This window comes from Lynx canadensis, chromosome B1, assembly GCF_007474595.2.
Source record: "Lynx canadensis isolate LIC74 chromosome B1, mLynCan4.pri.v2, whole genome shotgun sequence".
NCBI lineage: Eukaryota > Metazoa > Chordata > Mammalia > Carnivora > Felidae > Lynx > Lynx canadensis.
In genome coordinates, this window is record NC_044306.2 from 16095356 (window position 1) to 16114509 (window position 19154).

The 19154-nt window shown below is 39.4% G+C and overlaps 2 protein-coding genes across 5 annotated transcripts in view; one reads left to right on the forward strand and one right to left on the reverse strand.

The window, feature by feature from the left end:
• PDLIM3 (PDZ and LIM domain 3) overlaps positions 1 to 9012 on the reverse strand; it is a 30505-nt gene extending 21493 nt beyond the window's left edge. The window contains exons 1-2 of one of the 3 annotated variants that reach the window (XM_030312137.2): positions 8811 to 9012; positions 332 to 483 (exon numbers count right to left, since the gene is read on the reverse strand). In XM_030312137.2, the coding sequence (XP_030167997.1) occupies positions 332 to 483; positions 8811 to 8903 (245 nt within the window). In that variant the 5' untranslated portion in view covers positions 8904 to 9012. The remainder of the gene's footprint in view (positions 1 to 331; positions 484 to 8810) is intronic. The other 2 variants (XM_030312138.1, XM_030312136.1) reach the window with 2 other exon arrangements.
• Positions 1 to 19154, forward strand: part of LOC115511793 — a 113325-nt gene that overhangs the window by 20507 nt on the left and 73664 nt on the right. The gene's annotated exons all lie outside the window — the stretch shown is intronic.

Sequence of the window (19154 nt, forward strand, 5' to 3'; positions counted from 1 at the left end):
TTTAGAACAACAGTACAAGTAGCTGTCCTGTACATTGTTTCTGTGGCCAGTACCTTTAATGGTGCTATTAACGGGAAAAAGAATTCTTTTAGCCTCTTTCGTTATTGTGACATTCCAAAGAATTCTTTTCAGAAATAGTTTGTTAGCAACTACTAGGCTGACTGACATCAGTGAAGAACAGACCAAAGTAGCTGATATGTTTAAAAAAAGCCAGTCAAAATTCTAGGCCCTGTGACACTCCTTTGCACTGGGAGGATGAAATCATTTCTAGTTCTAGTTCAGGTTCTCCTGCAAAACAGATCACATTTTAACACCATTAATTAAAGAGCACCTGTCAATTTTGAGGCACAGCTGGTGGCCTGCTGCTTTAATCCTGTCCTGTGCATCCGCGTGAGTCATGGACTCTGTACCAAAGCCATCAATAGCCAGGATGACATCTCCCGGACACAGGTGGGCAGCTGCCGCCTTGCTTCCTGGAGTAATCTGGAAGAAATCATGGCATCATTCAAAAACCAACATTCCGCACTATCTTGAGTTTTGTGACTGACGTTTATATTTTCAGCTTGGTAACATTTTAAATGTTTCACTGGGCAGGGAATTTTATTTTTTTTATTTTTTTTATTTTTTAATATATGAAATTTATTGTCAAATTGGTTTCCATACAACACCCAGTGCTCATCCCAATAGGTGCCCTCCTCAATACCCATCACCCACCCTCCCCTCCCTCCCACCCCCCATCAACCCTCAGTTTGTTCTCAGTTTTTAAGAGTCTCTTATGGTTTGGCTCTCTTCCACTCTAACCTCTTTTTTTTTTTCCTTCCCCTCCTGCATGGGTTTCTGTTAAGTTTCTCAGGATCCGCATAAGAGTGAAAACATATGGTATCTGTCTTTCTCTGTATGACTTATTTCACTTAGCATCACACTCTCCAGTTCCATCCACGTTGCTACAAAGGGCCATATTTCGTTCTTTCTCATTGCCACGTAGTACTCCATTGTGTATATAAACCACAATTTCTTTATCCATTCATCAGTTGATGGACATTTAGGCTCTTTCCACAATTTGGCTATTGTTGAGAGTGCTGCTATAAACATTGGGGTACAAGTTGGGCAGGGAATTTTAAATCTAACTTAAAATAACTCTTAATTGGTCAATTGTGTTAGCTCTATTTTTCCACCATGCTAAATATTTTTGTTTTTTACTAATGACATGTCATCTATAATGACCTCTCTTATTCTCTTTTAAAACATCTTCCTTAAATCCCTGCTTGAATCATATTTTCTTTGCTTTAAACTAAACAGTTCATTCTTTAGGTGTTATTTCACCCATAACTCTCTATTTGGGAATACAACTCCCCCAAATTAGGGAGCTTTTATATTTGAATTGAAACTACTGTAGCATCCCTATAAGTAATGATCTTTGAAATTCACATGAAGGGGGATCTAGGCTGTAGAAAGCTAGAAAGAGAATGACTCCTGCATTAATAAGAAGAAGCCATATAATATACAAAATTATAACCTTTAATGAACTATTCAGAGAGCTAAAGCTGCAGGGCAACCAACTGGCCTGGGATCCAAGGAAAGACAGGTGCCTCCACGGAAAGTAAGCAACTCGTATCACTGTATCAGAGCATAGAGGAACATGGGACCACCATTTTAGCCATAAAGAAGAATTCAGCCAAAGTTATGAACAAATTACTAAAGTTAGCATTGAGATTCGAGAACCCTTGGGGATGGCAGACACAGGGAAGTTTGCATCCATAAACAATCTCTTCTCCATGAATGAAAAACAGATTGAACAAATGAAAACAACTAACAAGATGCTAAATTTTAATTGAACCTTATCAGTAATTACATTAAATGGAAATGGTCTAACCATATTCTGATATTTTAACAGCGATTGTCAAACTAGGTAAAAAAAAAAATATCCAGTTTTATGCTGTCTACAAGAAACCCACATGGATTTCTTTTTTGGGAGGGTGGGCTGGGGGGGGGGGATGAAAGGAATACTTAATGGGAAACATATGGTTATTAAATGTTTAAAAGATAGCAAATTTGAAATTATTACCAGGTTGAGTATTCGGTGTTTGATTGCTATACCTACTCCTAATCTTTCTGGGTAAATCCCAATTATTTACAACCACCTAATAGTCCTTACCTGGTCTTATCCTACCTACTTCTTTCTCTAACATCATCTTATACCATTCCTGCTCCCATCACCCACTGTGCTGTAGCTATTGCAGTTTCCTTTTAGTTCCTCAAATAGGGCAAGTGTGTACCCTCTTCAGGGCTTCACATGCACTGTTCTTTTCGCCCAAAGTGTTTCCCCCACTCTTCACCCAGTTGCTTCTCCTCATCCTTTAGGTCTAGACTTAAATATCACATTCTCAAAGAGACTTCCCCAAACATCTGAAGTAGCTTCTCCAGACCCTCCCCGATCATTCTCCACCATTACATTTTATTCACTTCCTTCCTGAAGACAATTTGTATTTTAATGTTTGTTTATTTACTTGTGTATTGTCTTGGCAACCAGACTGGAAGTTCTTGAGAATATCTATAGTAGCATGTATATTTCTAATACATTGCAGTGTATATTCCAGTGTTTAGAATTAATGGATAATTAAAAATGAATGAAGTGGATATTTAAATAAGCTCATGGAACAAAAAGACCTACTCTCTACAGAACCAAAGATTATAGCTATTAATGTCAACCCATCATTGTTACATCTGCAAATTTCCACTGTTTAGAGCATAAGAATGCATAGGACTTGACTTAAACCTCTAGCTGCTCCAGGAATAAACTAGGTTGTTCTTAATATTTTACTTGAGGATAGTCATTCATTCATTTTTTTTCTCTATTTACTTAATCTAGCTATCAATTCTATTTAACATTGTTGCTCTAAGGGATATCCAAGTTTCATCTAAATGAATAAAATTGCTGAGGTAATAAATTCTCATACTTTGAGATCTTCAGTCTCATCACTAAAATATTTGTTGTACTCACTTCAGTTCTGTGATCATGTCACTATAGTGATTGTCATCATTTTCTGATAGGAACAGTTAATAGAAGCTTGGTGAAGACAATGGGGATTATTAGATCTCAGCCTTTGGGAGACATTTCATAGCTGTTTTCCACTTGGAAATTCTCCCAGACCCAGAACTGTTAGAAGAATAAAAGTTTCCATCCCTAGTGTGACTTGCAGGGATAAAAATAATATTAAACTTTTAATTTTCTCTAGCTATAGTTTGTCAAAATCAGTACTATCTATTTTTAAACTCCTAAGACCAGAAGTCTTTTCTTTGAGTTAAAACATGTTAGAACCTGGGGTTCTTGCTTGTCATAAAGACTCCTATCATACCCTAAATGCCTGGAATCACAAATCATACACTCTAGGAGAGGAACGAGGGAATTTGTGTTTCAAGAAATGCCTCGGGTGATTTCCATTATTCATATCAATGTATTGTTTGGGTCCATTTGGAAAAAAAATGAATTTAAATCACAGGTAAAGCATCTATAATATTCTACTTACTGCAGGAGACAGGAGGGAAGCACAAGATATGGCCATGGTGACACGTTTATGTTAAGAATAAAAATGATTAAAATAGTTATGAACAAGGAAAGTATATACTAAAGGGCTGTGCTGTGGGGTATGAGTCAAAATAGTGAGAGAGCCCATTGTTCAGTTGTTCTCTGTTGCCTACAAATAAACTCCAGTGCCCTACCTGGCATCTAAAGCCCTCTGGTGCCTGGCTGTAATCTACATTTCTAGGGCCATACCTCAGACCAATCACATCAGAACCTCTATACATAGTGCCTGGGCATGAGTATTTTCACAAGTTATCTGGGTGAATCTACTGTGCAGCCGGGGTTGAGAACTATTATTGGTATCGTATTACTGAGAACTATTATCTCACTGAATTCTCAAGACACTCTTTTAAGATGAGAAAACTGATGCTCTCAGAGTAGAAGAAGCTTGCTTGGGGTCACACATCCTGTGAAAATCTGTAATTCCTGGTAGGTCTAACTCTGTAGCTCAAGTTCTTTCACCATCCTACAAGGCCCCTCCTGCAGGCAGTCTTTGCCCTGACTCCTCCTACCCTTGGCCATACTTTTCGCATGGAATCCTGGACAGGCTGTGTCATAGAATCCTGGACAGGTGTGTTATGTATGTATATGTCCCTTCTCCTATTCGAGCGTCTCAGGGGTGTAGAAACCCATTACATTATAACTGTATCCCCCACAGTGCCTTCCACACACAGTACATTCTGCAATTAATAGATAATTGTGGGATATTTGTGCAATTAATAGATATTTCTGCAATTAATAGATAATTAATAATGAATGTTATGAACCAGCACTTCCATGCAGACATGTCTTTGGTAGAATAAAATTCAACAGGTTTTCCCATTGACCTTCCTACTGCACTTGAAATCCTGGTAAAGGATTGCATTCAACTGTAAACATTTCTTTCTAAAAACTCAAATTTCAAATATAGTTTATATTGGAGTAACATACTTTTCTATGTTCAAGCCTGCAAAACTTAAGAATACAGTAACATTTTCTATATTGGTACCCAAGTCCATATAGTGTTCTCAGTTAGCCGTGATCTTGGCCGGACTGTGCTCTGTATAGGAAGGAGGGAGGAGGAGGGGGAGGGAGAGGCATTGAGTGGGAAAGGACATACCAGCCTCAGATGTATACAATAATTTTACATCTCATACACAAAAGAAACTTGTACTTTATTCCAAATTGGACCATTTGTGCAAACAAACCATCTGTAACTTGGCTGTGATAGCAGATCCACCTTCTGGGTGGTCCAAACATTTAAAAAAAGAAAGAGACTCCTTAGAATCTTCTTGCCAGAAAAAGAAAAGCTGCTCACTTAGAGATGTGAGCCTCAGATTTATTCTGTGAAATGCAGAGGCCAGTAATCTATGGTGTTTGCAGTAACAACCCTTCCACATACACAACGGAAATTCATATTGCACCTGGTATAGCACACCTATTGCCTACAAACTATTTTCCTACAAATTGTGCGTATCACAACCCACTGCTAATTTTTTGTCAAGAATGCCTGGAGTTTGGTTTACCTTACTTCTGATGTCTTTTATGATACAAATCAACCCGGCTGATTAATTGGATTACCAATGATTTCTGGAGTGGGGACCCTTTGCCCTACCTAATTCTGTGAATTGTAATATCAATTGCTAGAGAGAGTTACACTGGTAACCCCCTGCCCCAACTCTAGTGGAGTAGAGGCCCACCGTCTGGGGGCATTTGCATTTGCAGAGTGTGGAGCAAGGAGGGAAGGCCATAGCTTGCTGCAAGACAAAAGCCGATTTGACTTGAGGCACGTGTCTCATTTATAGGAATTTTGGTGGTATTAAGTTTAGGCATTGGTTTCTCAATTCTTTGCATACTCAAGAACTTATCTCACACAGACAGAACAATTAACAATAAAACAATTGTCACTTATCTTTATTGTAGAATATTTTGAGCATACAATCTGCACCTATTGTGATAATAATAGTTACATAAAAAGCGAACAATTTAAACAATCATTCATATCATGTCTATATTCCGTGCTCAGCACTGAGTGGCCCGTAAATTTTAGAAGTTCCTGCCTTCAGGGAGCATGCAACTTGTGGGATACAGATGTACTGAAACATCTGTGGCACAAAGCATGATATAAAGGAGAGGTTGTAGGGCATAAGCTATGGTAATCAAATGGATGAAATGCTTGTTATTACAAGAATACTATGGAAGTGGTATTTGATTGGGTTTCCATAGGCACAGAGGACAGTGGGGTAGAGTGAGGAGGAGAAATCTGGAGAAAAATGATGGGGGTAGATGTGGTAGAGAAATCTAAGTCGTCCAGGGCAGTGACACAAATGCCGGTCAACCTATGCAGGGCGAGGAGGAAAGGGAGAGAGAAGGAAGAGAGAGGGAGGAAATGAAGTTGGAAACTTGAGTTGGGAAGAGGGCGGAGGCCGGGAATGTGAGCAAAGACCACACATTTTATTCTCTCTAAACTGGTGTCGCCATTGAAGGATTTTTAAGAAGGGGGAAGAGAGAAGCCCTCCCCAAGGCAGCTGGTAGGAAGATACAGAGTGAGTCTGGGAGGGGAGGGAGACAAAGAGCTCGGTGTGAGGTCATGGAAGCTTGAAGAGGGACAGTGGTGGAAAAAAAGGGACATGGTAGATGTTAAAGATTGGGAACCAGTAGGACCAGGCGATGAAGCGGATGGCGCAAAACACCTGTTGGCAAAGATCTGCACAACAAGCAAGATTCTTCTTAAATGTGTGGACTTCAGAATGCAGGCTTTGGAGGCAGGCAGGGCTAGTGTCAAGTTCCGTCCACTTGTGATCGTCAGCAGGTTAATGAAATTCTTGAAGCTGCATTCTCTCATGTGCAAAAAGCTATCACTACTACTTCTCTTACAGGATTATTATGAGATTTAAGTGAGTTAGTGCATATAAAGGGCTAAGGAGCATGCCCAGGAAGGAAAGGAGTGCACTAACACACATACAATCATACCAATACCTGTCCGTATAATACAACAATGATACAAGCAATAGAATTTTACTGTGTTTTTTTTTTTTTTTGAGATCTTTATTTATTTTTGAGGGGGAGGGGAGCAACAGAGAGAGAAGGAGACACAGGATCCAAACCGGGCTCCAGGCTCTGAGCTGTCAGCACAGAGCCTGACGAGGGGATGTGAGTTCATGACCTGAGCCGAAGTCGGATGCTCAACCGACTGAGCCACCCAGGCACCCCGAATTTTACTGTTTAATTACAACACTGATCATTCGTTTTGTGTAATATCTTTTAGTGTTGTTACAAGTGATTTTTACTGTTCTTATAATTTTAATGGAAATATTCTCAGTTAGGTGTTCACGATGGCAAAAAAGTTCAAGTGAATATATTTTCATTTACTCAATGTGAATCTGTCATGCGCATGGTTTGGGGAGCACTTGGAATACAGAATAGCTGAATTTTACCTGCTATTCTTGAATTAAATTAATTGAAGAGAAAAGGCAGAGTGAAGTGAAATAATCATTTATGGTCACGCATTGTTATTGAGCCATGTGAAAATGAGTGATACAAATTAGTAATGAATCAAAAATTCAAGTACGAATTGGCTTCCCAAATAATAATTGTCATGTCAACTACATTTGCCAATAGCTCCTGTGGTCCAGTGGCAAAATATAAGTACTGCCTTAAAATAAATGTTATTTATAATGTCAACAATGCAAAATTTCAAACATAAGATTAATCATATTGATGTGTTACTTAGTAATAGCAAGATATTTCTTTTATAAATCACTTAAAAGATTTTGGTGACGAGATTATTTCTTTAGTGTTTACTATGAGTTATCCTTTGTTAAGATTCAAGAGCTTATTTCCTTTCATCTAAACAAATGAAAACTGCTTCAGAAAGTTTAAAAATATTTCTTAGTAGAGATAATGGAAACCGTTTTGGTTGGTAAATCCATAAAAGGCATTCATTGCTTGGCCCAGATCACTGAACCATTTTCTGCTTAATTTACTTAGGAACTTTTTTGGAGGTATGTTAAGTTTTCATGTCTCATACAAAAACACATGTCAGATGTGTTTATATGTTTTCAAACAATGTAAAACAAAGCTTGAAGTGTTCCATGGTATGCGTATGTATATATGTATGGTACATGTTGTGAGATATTTTAAAAAGACATTGGTTCCCAAAACTCATAGATATATAAGTAGAGCAGAATTTAAAAGGTATTACCTTGTTTAAAACTCTATAGGAGTAAGTCAGATTATAAAGTATACGTTTATAAAATACACTATAAGCAGTAAAGAAGAAAACATAAGAAAAGTATAATATTCTGAAAGTTTATGCTTTTTGATTATGTTTAATATACCTTATATTGATAATTGAAGTAATAATTTTCTATTAAGACAGACACTTGTGTTAGAAAAAAAATCAACTAGACAAATCACTTATTTACTGACAGGGCAGAAATCCCGAAATTTCCTTTCTCTTTCTTTCTTTCTTTTTTTTTTTTTTTTCAAATTAGACAATACTCCAGGGAATATTAAGTAAGGAAAGCTGGACTCTGATAATAAAGTATTATTTTCAGAGTTACTAGGCTGAATGTGACTTTCCATCAGGTAAACTAAACTATCTGACGGGTTTTCTTTGTAGTTTGAGTTATAAGGTGATGATTCCTAAGCCAAATTCCCAGCTTTGGAAAATATTTATTCAAAATGCCTGGAAACCTAGGAAAACACATTCATAATATTTTCCCCGTCTGGGCTGATATGAGCGGTTCCAACTTGGCCGACCCAGGTTGTGCCCTGCGATCAGCGCTGTGCCGAAGTTTTCATCTGTAGGAGAAAAGCGCTCAGGTGCGCGTTTGGCTCTGAGGAACCACCGCCAATGTCAGTCATCCCTCCCTCCTTCCTGGGACCTCATTTCTTTTGTTGCTGAAAGGAAACGGGGGTTCGAGAGCAGAAGCCCCCACGCCCCCACCCCTCGCAGCCTAGCCTTCTCGGAGCCCAGGGGAATCACGCTGTCAGTTCACCTCTCCTGGAAAGTTGCTGGGGACCGAGAGGATGCAGAGACCATTGGAGCGGACTTCGTAAATTCTCCTGAGTTGCCCTGCATCCTCCCAGCTGCTTTGCCAAGTTGCTGCCGCCCCTCGAACTGTGAGCCCGAAGCGGAGGACCCACACCCGGCGCACCCGGGGCTTGCTGGCCACTCTCCGCTCCTGGGCAACCCGCCGCACGCCAGCCCCCGACTCGCAGCGAAAGAACCGAAAACACCTACCCTGGTGATGACCAAAGGCTGGTTGAAGTCTATGCCCCCCGAGAGTCTGAAGCCCCAGGGCGCGGGGCCCGGAAGAACCACGTTCTGGGGCATGGTGCTCTTGGCGTGGTGGCCTTGGCTCCCAGGGACCGGGGCGCAGCGAGGGGTGGCCCTGCCCGCGGCAAGTGTCCCCGAGCAGGACAGCCACTCCGCTCCCCAGAAAGTGCCCTCGCCCCGATTGCGGCCGGGGAGCTTTATCCCCGCTCCCGAGTGACGTCACTGGCCTACCCGCGTCCCCACCCCCTCCCACCAAGGAGAGCTCCAACTTTGGAAGAAAGAGACGCGCCAGACCCGCGGGAGTTTACAGACGCGCACCGGCTGGGTGCAGCCTCCCAGACCACTCTGGCCGGCGCTGGAGGAGGCTTCGGGTTACAACCTCCAGTGGTCTCTTAAAGTAACACCTGTCCTCCTGTTTATCTTCGACGCGGAGCTCAGCAGTGCGCTTCATTCGGAGTTAAACGCACTTAAAGCACAGCTTCTAGGCTTCCAGTGAAAATGAAACAAAAGCTTCATAAATGCAGTTAGTTGTTTAGCAATTTTGAGTGCGCTAATACTTACTTATTAGCTGTGTGACCTTGGTTAAGTTACCTAACGTCCTTAAGTCTCCGTTTCTTCATCTGTAAAATAGGAGTCATAATTGTTCTTCTCTCAGGTTATCTTGAGAATTAAATAAGCTATTTCTGCCTAATGGCTGGCACAGCATCAATAATTATTAAGCATTTCTGCAATTAAGTACACATAGTCACATTTATTGATGGGTATATATGATATACATTAACATATATACACATATATTCAAAACCTATTTTTTAAAACAAAGAAATATACAAGTGAAAATGTCACGCAAACATCCTCAGTCCAGTGAGCATTTAAAAGTACACGTGAGAGGATATAAAAGTATACGTGAGCACCTGGGTGGCTCAGTCGGTTAAGCCCCCTACCTCGGCTCAAGTCATGATTTCATGGTTCATGGGATCGATCCCTCTGTAGGGCTCTGTGCTCACAGTGCAGACTGCCCTTTCCCCACTCGCTCTCGAAAATAAATATTTAAGAGTATACATGAGAAGATGATTCATCACTATACTGACAATATGGTTTAATTTTGACTGGAGCAGTTGTCAACTCCCTCAAATGAAGTCTCTACACTTATTTTTTGACACACGTAGGAGGTGAGTATAATAGAAACCTGGGAATTGAGAGTGTCCTGTGTGGGCTTTGCAGCCAGAGTGAGGGTGCTGAGTGGAGTGCCGTGGATCAAGAGGATCCCCAAGCCAGATGAAACTGCATGGAGGAAAAGGGGGGACAAACCTTCATGGAATATCACCAGGGTTCAGGTGCTGTAGTGATTGCTGTACTGACGTGCCCTTACTTTGTCCTCAGGCCGAATCCATTAGAATGTTCTTATAATTCCTTTTCCTTTTTTTAGGTAAGAAAATTTCTTAGAAGTTGAGTAACTTGTGTAAGATCACAAACCCAGGTCCGCCTGCCACCGTTATCTGCCTGGTGTAGATGTCAAGGCCAGGAGAGTCTGGGGAGGGTCCAGGCATAGGTTCCTTTCTCAGCGTGGAATCGAGTGTTTCTGGCGTTAGAACCCAGGATGTTTCCATTCACAAGGCAGGCGAGAGGGAGGAGGGCAGACAAGTATGAAATGCTTTAAAAATGTGAGAACGAGGATCTGGGACTTCATGCCCAATATGATAGGGCCATAATCAGTCCTGGAGACCAGAGCAGTACCTTACCTTTAATAGAGTAGTTTCTTTGGAAGTGGTTTGAAGACTGACTGATAATGAAGAGATTCAGGAAGCTGTAAGCCAAGTATAGCAGCCTGGGGATAGTGTAAACCACAAAACCAGCATTGGCACTACTCTGCCCACTGTGGTGAATTATATAAAAGTCCCAGGGGAGGGGCGCCTGGATGGCTCAGTCGGTTAAGCATCAACTTCGGCTCTGGTCATGATCTCACGGTTTTGAGTTCAAGTCCCACGTTGGGCTCTGTGCTGACAGCTCAGAGCCTGGAGCCTGCTCTGGATTCTATATCTCCTCTCTGTCCCTCCCCCTCCTCGCTCTCTGTCTCTCTCTGTCTCTCTCAAAAATAAATAAACATTAAAAAAATAAAAAGAGTCCCAGGGGATAGGTGTTTTCTGGTCTCAAACATTTTCCAGGGCCCCGCCTATATTGGGTTAGACGGGAAATAAGCATCATATATTCTTGTTGATTTTGCTGGTTCGGGCTGGCTATGTTGTTGCAAATCACATTTCCTCTGTCAGTCACTGATTGTGTCTGCATGGTACACCCACACAGCCAGCAGTGAATTCAGAAAGAAAAAAATCACACAAGATATTTGGCATAGTGTAATTGTAATAACCAATTATTTATACCTCACCTGCTGAGTTGGCTTATATAACCAGTTGATTATACGCTTTTTGCTTTCTGCCTTTTTACATGTCATTTTGGCATCATTTAGATATAAGCAACATCTGTACAACATCAATATAATACTTCATTAGTTCTTAAGGCCGATAAAATGGAAAGCAGGGACATGAAATGGGCAGTTTTTCTCTATCCTACTGTTTACTGAGGTCAGTGAGGAAGTGTTCAGAGGTGACTGTCAGGGTAGGGCTGAGAACAGCTGTGAGGGACAATTCTAAAAAAGAAGCAGTGGCCTGACCCTAATCACTTCTAGAGGTTTCTGCTTTTGGTTGGGTCCTATTCTAAGAAAAGTGCTTTCTGGATGACCTTTCATAATTTTCTTTTTGTATCTCCCTTCTTAAAGGATTACGATAGTAGAGATAAAAACAGAAGGACCAATTGGAAAAAAAAATTATGATAAACTATTTATGGTTCTGTTAAATATGACTTTTGTGATTATTGTTATAAACCATGTTTAGAGAGACCTTTAACATTTTCTTTTTAGAAAAGGGTCAGTAAAGGGGCACCTGAGTGGTTCAGTTGGTTAAGCATCCGACTCTTGATTTCGACTCAGGTCTGATCTCACAGTTCATGAGATCGAGCCCCTCATCAGACTCTGTACTATCAGATTGTCTTTCTTGGGATTCTCTCTCTCCCTCTTTCTCTCTGCCCCTTCCTCACTTGTGCATGTTCTCTCTCTCTCTCTCTCAAAATAAATAAACTTAAAAAAAAGAGAAAAGGTCAGTAAAATTGTTCATTCTCCTCTTACATAACTGGAAAACTCTTCTGTTGGTAAAAAAAAAAATCATCTCTTCTTTTTAAATTCTCAAACCTATAATTTTAACCTAGAACTCTCATCTATTTTCTGATCTTGTTTTTCTAACCACTTAATGGTACATATACAATCCAACCTGTTCAAACCCAAATCCATCATTTTCTTTACTCACCTTAAGCTGGTTTCCTGGTTCCTACGCCTCCCAATTTCCTCATTTCTGTTCATTTGTCTACTATTGTAAATGGTTTGTAGGATAGATGCTGTAAATTTTGCCTCTTCTTTATTTCCTATATGTCAAATGTCACTGTGTATTGTGATTTTATTCAGTCACTCATTTGTTCATTCAACAAGCATTCACTGGGCATCTATGACATGCCAGGCACTGGGAATACAATGATAAACAAGGTCCACTTCCTGTCCTCTAGGAGCCACTAATAAACAAGGGAGCCTGGAGATGTGAAATGTGATTGCGTTATGTGATGAGTGCCGAGTCAGCATTCTATACACTGATGAAAAATGAGGTAATCAAGTCTTCTTGGGGAAGGTGTCAAGGAGTGTTACCAGAAGAAGGGATATTAGGGCTGGATTTTGAAGGATAAATAAGAATTTTCTAGGTGACTGGGAATTGAAAGGGGAAAAGGAAGGAGGACATTTAAAGTAGAAAAAAAAACCGTGTATAGGATGTGCAGTGGCAGGGAGGCAAGAAACAGATGGGCAAGTAATTTGGTGTGGATAGATATTAGCACACTGGGTAGGAACAGGAGACAAGGGACATAGTAGTCAGGGACTATACCAAGGGATGTTGTCTGTTACACGAACATTTTGATTTTATCTTATCGGCAACCTTTGAAGAGTTTTAAGCAACATATATAATAATCATATTTGCATTTTACAAGCATTATTTTGGGTGTTGGGAGGATGAATCACAGTTGTAAGAGATAGGAAACAGGGAGTCGGTTTAAAACTTACAGAAGAAGATGTTGATTTGGGCAGTGGGGGGTGGAGACGAATGGGGGAGTTAGGGGAATCATTTAGAAGGATAATTGACACAATCTGAGGACAGATCTCACATGGGGAATCAGTGAGGTTAGGAGATCGGATGTTCCAAGACTTCTTCATTTGGGTATTATGTGAATGTTGAAATTATTGACAAGGAGGAAATATATAGGAAGTACAGTAAGATATTTTTGTTTTAATGAGGTTGTGGCAGATTAAAGCGCGGTTTTGGTAATGCTGAATTTGAAATACCTATAGAATATCTGCTGTATAGTGTACTGGGTATAAAACTAAAATTTGGAGCCAGACTGCCTGAATTATATCCTTGCTGCATGATCTTAGGCAGATTATTTAACATCTTTATTAAAATGATGACAATCATAGTACTTGCCTCCTAGAGTTACTGTAAGGTTTATATGAGTTAACAAGTATAAAATGCTTACAAGTGTTCCTGTCACATGTTAAATGCCTATCATCATTTGCTATTATTAGGTTTTTACAAGGTTATGTATTGATTGGTTGATGAAAATGTTGTGACCAGAAGCTCATAGGAACCTAACCTTGTATTTCCCCTAGGAACAATGGTTCAGTATTTGCTGCCAGTATTTGGTGTTTGTGGCAGCTTTATAGAACATAACTAATGGGAATAATGAGAACTGACTATATATAATATAGAAATATGGTGTGTATCATGTCGCAGAGGTAGTCATGTGCAGTAAGCACATCTCTGATGATAAATAATTAAGGACATTCCACAGTATCCCCTGCTCACCTAAATTTCCAACTTCAGCCTTTGGAACCCAGGGTGAAGAGATTAATGCATTTAACCTTTTATGTCTTTAATTTGTATTTTTGTCCTGATTGCTGGGAAGTTTAGGCACATGTCGGGTCTCTAACACTTGTTTCATTTATTTTTTTTTTTAACTTAAAAAAAAAAAAAACAACCCAAAGCTATTTCATCTGTTCTCCCTTACCTCCCCACTCCCTGCCTCTGGCAATCACCAAATTGAGTTGGATTTTCTTTTTCCTTTTCTTTTCTCTTTTCTTTTTTCTTGTCTTTTCTTTTTCTTTTCTTTCTTTCTTTCTTTCTTTCTTTCTTTCTTTCTTTTCCACATATAAGAGAGATCATATGGTATTTGTGTTTCTCTGACTTATTTCACTTAGCATAATGCTCTTAAGGTCCATCCATTTTGTCACAAATGGCAAGGTTTCATTATTTTTTATGGCTTAATAATATTACACACACACACACATCACACATCACAATTTCTTTTATTCATTCATCCATTGATGGACACTTAGATTGTTTCCATCTCATGGCTATGGTAAATAAGGTTTCAGTGAACATGGAGGTACAGATATCTTTTCAAAGTAGCATTTTTGTTTTCTTCAGATAAATAGCCAGACATGGAATTTCTAGATCATAAGGTAGTTCTATTTTCAATTTTTTGAGGAACCTACGCACTTAAGAGTTGGACCAATTTACATTCCACCAACAGTGTGTAAAGGTTTCCTTTTCTCCACAATTTAACCAACACTTGTTATTTCTTGTCCTTTTGATGTTACCCATTCTGAATGGTGTGAGGTGATAGTTCACTGTGGTTTTGAATTGTAATTCCCAGGTGGTTATTGATGTTTAGCATCTTTTCACGGAACTGTTGACCATCTATCTATATGTCTTCTTTTAAAAAAATGTCCTTTCAGATCTGCCCACTTTTAATTTGATTACTTGTTTGTTTTTGTTTTTGTTTTTTTACCATTGAGTTGTATGAATTCTTCATATGTTTTGGATATTAGCTTCTTTTTTATATGTTTATTTATTTATTTTGAGAGAGAGAGAGAGAGAGAGAGAGAGTGTGTGTGTGTGTGTGTGTGAGTGAGGGAGGGACAGAGAGAAAGAATCCCAAGCAGACTCTGTGCTGTCAGCATGAAGCCTATTGTGGGGCTCAATCCCAGGAACTGTAAGATCATGACCTGAGCTGAAATCAAGAGTTGGATGCTTAACTGACTGAGCCACCCAGGTGCTCCTGGACATTAGCTTCTTATCAGATATATAATTTGCAGTTATTTTCTCCCATTCAGTAGCCTGCCTTTTCATTTTGCTAATAGTTTCCTTTGCTGTGCAGAAGTTTTTTGGTTTGATGTAGTCCTACTTGTTTATTTTTGCTTTTGTTGCTTTGCCTTTGGTTAAAGCATCATTGCCAAGATCCATGTCAAGGAGCTTACTGCCTATATTTTCTTCCAGGAGTTTTATGGTTTCAGGTCTTGTGTTCAAGCATTTAATCCACTTGGAGTTAATTTTTGTATATGGTGTTAGGTAGTGGTCCAGTTTTTTTCTTTTACATGTCACTGTCTGGGTTTCTCAGCACTGTTTATTGAAGAAAGTGTCCTTTCCTCATTGTATATTCTTGGCTCCTATGTTGTACATTAATTGGCCATACATATATGGGTTTATTTCTGGACTGTATTGTGTTCCAATGATCTATGTGCTTGTTTCTTTTGCCAACACCATACTGTTTTTTAATTTTTTTTTAATGTTTTTATTTATTTTTGAGACAGAGACAGAGCTTGAGCAGGGAAGGGGCAGGGAGAGAGGGAGACACAGAATTGGAAGCAGGCTCCAGGCTCTGAGCTGTCAGCACAGAGCCCGAAGCAGGGCTAGAACTCACGGACTGTGAGATCATGACCTGAGCTGAAGTCGGATGCCCAACCGACTGAACCACCCAGGCACCTCAAAACCATGCTGTTTTAATTATGATAGCTTTGTAATACAGTTTGAAATCAAGGAATATGATGCCTCTTACTTTGTTCTCCTTTCTCTCAAGATTGCTTTGGCTATTCAGGGTCTTTTATGGTTCCATACCAACTTAAAAATTGTTTATTCTATTTCTGTGAAAAATACCATTGGAATTGTGATAGAGATTTCATTGAATCTCTAGATTGTTTTGGGTGGTATGGACATTTTAACAGTATTAATTCTTCTAATCCACAAGCATGGAATATCTTCCCATCTATTTGTGTCTTCTTCAGTTTCTTTTATTATTGTCTTGTGGCTTTCGATATGCAGGTCTTTTACTTCCTTTGTTAAATTTATTCCTAAGTATTACTTCTTTTTGATGTAACTGTAAATGGGATTATTTTCTTAATTTCTCTTTCTGATCATTCAAATTATTAGTGTAAAGAAACACAGCAGATTTTTGTGTATTGATTTTGTATCCTGTAACAACTGAATTCGCTTATTACTTTGAACAGTTTTTTGATGGAGTCTTTTAGGTTTTCTATGTGTAATATATATCATGTGCAAATAGTGACAGTTTTACTTCTTCATTTGCTATTATTAGTAGTGATGATAGTACAATAAGCAATTGATACATAAATATAGAGCAATTGGATATAAAAGTCTAGAGATCTGGGCTTGAGATAAATATTTTAGAGCTATGTAGCTATGAATGCTAGAGTTTTTTAAAAAATGGTTGCAAATATTTTTGACATTCCTCATTAAAAAAATTTTTTTAACATTTATTTATTTTTGAGAGACAGAGAGAGACAGAGAGTGAGGAGGGGAGGAACAGAGAGAGAGGGAAACACAGAATCCGAAGCAGGCTCCAGGCTCTGAGCTGTCAGCACAGAGCCCAATGCAGGGCTTGAACCCACAAACCGTGAGATCATGACCTGAGCCGAAGTCAGTTGCTTAACTGACTGATCCACCCAGGTGCCCCTGACATTCTTCATTTTGAGAGGTGGAGTTTATATCCCATCCATTTGAACTTGTACAGATGTGTAACTCTTAGATTACCAACAAAATATGGTGGAAATGACAGTGTGCCTTCTGAGGCTAGGTCAGGAAAGGTGATTTAACTGCTGTCTTATTGATTCTAACATTTGGGACCGAAACCTTCAGCTGCCATGTGAAAGCTCTGAGGTGCCATGCTGTGAGGAAGGCCAAGCTACATGGAGAGGTCACATGTTGGTGCTATTGTTGGTAGTCCCAGACCAGGCACCAGACAAGCGAGTTAAGATTCCATCTTCCAAAATGGATAAATTTTTAGAAACAATCTTCCAAAACTGAACTAGGAAGAAATAGAAACTCTGAGAAGACTAATTACTAGTAATGAAATTGAATCAGTCATCAAAAACTACCAAAAAATCAAAGTCCAGGTCCAGATGTATTCACAGAGTTAATACATATTCTCCTCAAACTATTCCAAAAAATGGAATAGGAAGGAAAGCTTCCAAATACATTGTACAAGGCCAGCATTACCCTGATACCAAAACCAGACCAAGGCACCATGAAAAAAGAAAACTACAGGCCAATATCCTTGAATATAGATGCAAAAATGCATAATATTAGCAAACTGTATTCAACAATAAATCAACAAGATCGTTTACCACAATCAAGCAGGATTTATTCTGGAAATGCAAGGATGGTTGACTATTCATAGATCAACCAATGTGACATACCATTTAAAAATAAAGGCTAAAAATCATGTGATTATCTCAATAGATGTGGAAAACGCATTTGACAAAATTCAATATCCATTCATGATAAAAAACAAAACTAAACTCTCAACCAAGTGGGCTTAGAGGGAACATACCTCAACATAATACAGTCTAGCTATGAAAAACCCACAGCTAACATCATCTTTAATGCAGAAAAGCTGAGAGCTTTTCCCCTAAGGTAAGGAACAAGACAAGGATGTCCACTCTCACCACTCTATTGAACATAGTACTGGAAGTCCTAGCCACAGCAATCAGATAAGAAAAAGAAATAAGAGACATATATAATGATAAAGAAGAAGTTAAACTGTCACTATTTTCAGATGACTATGACACTATACATACAAAACCTAAAGACTCCATCAAAAATCTGTTAGAACTAATAAGCAAATTCAGTAAATTTGCAGGATACAAAATAATACCCAGCAATTTGTAGCATTTCTTTTTTCAATTAATTAACATTTATTCATATTTGAGAGACAGAGTGTAAGTGGGGGAGGGGCAGAGAGAGAGGGAGACACAGAATCTGAAGCTGGCTCCAGGCTCTGAGCTGTCAGCACAGAGCCCAATGTGGGGCTCAAACTCACTGACCGCGAGACCTGAGGTGAAGTTGGACACTTAACCGACTGAGCCACGTGCCCCAATTTTGTAGCATTTCTATACACTAATAACAAAGTAGCAGAAAGAGAAATTTAAAAAGAAATTCCATTTCCAAGGCTCCAGAAGTAGCACATGTGAAAAGACCTGTACTCTGAAAACCATAAAGCAATGATGAAAAAAATTGAAGATGACACAAACAAATGGAAAGATATTCCATGCTCATGGATTGGAAGAATTCATGTTGTTAAAATGTCCATACTGCCCAAAACAACCTAAAGATTCAATACAATCCCTGTCAAAACACCAACAGCATTTTTCACAGAACTATAACAAATGATACTAAAATTTGTATGGAACCACAGAGACCCTGAGGAAGAAAAACAAAACTGGAGTCATCACAATTCCAGATTTCAAGATATACTACAAAGCTGTGGTAATCAAAACAGTATGGTACTGGGACAAAAACAGACACATAGAACAATAGAACTGAGTACAGAGCCCAGAAATAAACCCATATTTAAATGGTCAGTTGACTTATGACAAAGGAAGCAAGAATATACAACTGGGAAAAGACAGTGTCTTTAAAAAATTTTTTTTAAAATGTTTATTCATTTTTGAGAGAGCGAGAGTGAGAAAGAGAGAGAGCAGAGCATGAGCAGGGGAGGGGCAGAGACAGAGGGAGACACAGAACACGAAGCAGGCTCCAGGTTCTGAGCTGTCAGCACAGAACCTGATGTGGGGCTTGAACCCACAGACTGTGAGATCATGACCTGAGCTGAAGGTAGCGCCTTAACCAACTGAGCCACCCAGGCACCCCAAGACAGTCTCTTCAATAAGTGGTGCTGGGAAAACTGGACAGCTATGTGAAAAGACTGAAATTGGATCACTTCTCAAAAAAAATTATTTATATATTTTGAAAGAGAGAAGGAGAAGCAGGCTCTGCACTGTCAGCAAAGAGCCCAATGTGGGGCTCGAACTCATGAACCATGAGATCATAACCTGAGATGAAATCAAGAGTCTGTCGCTTA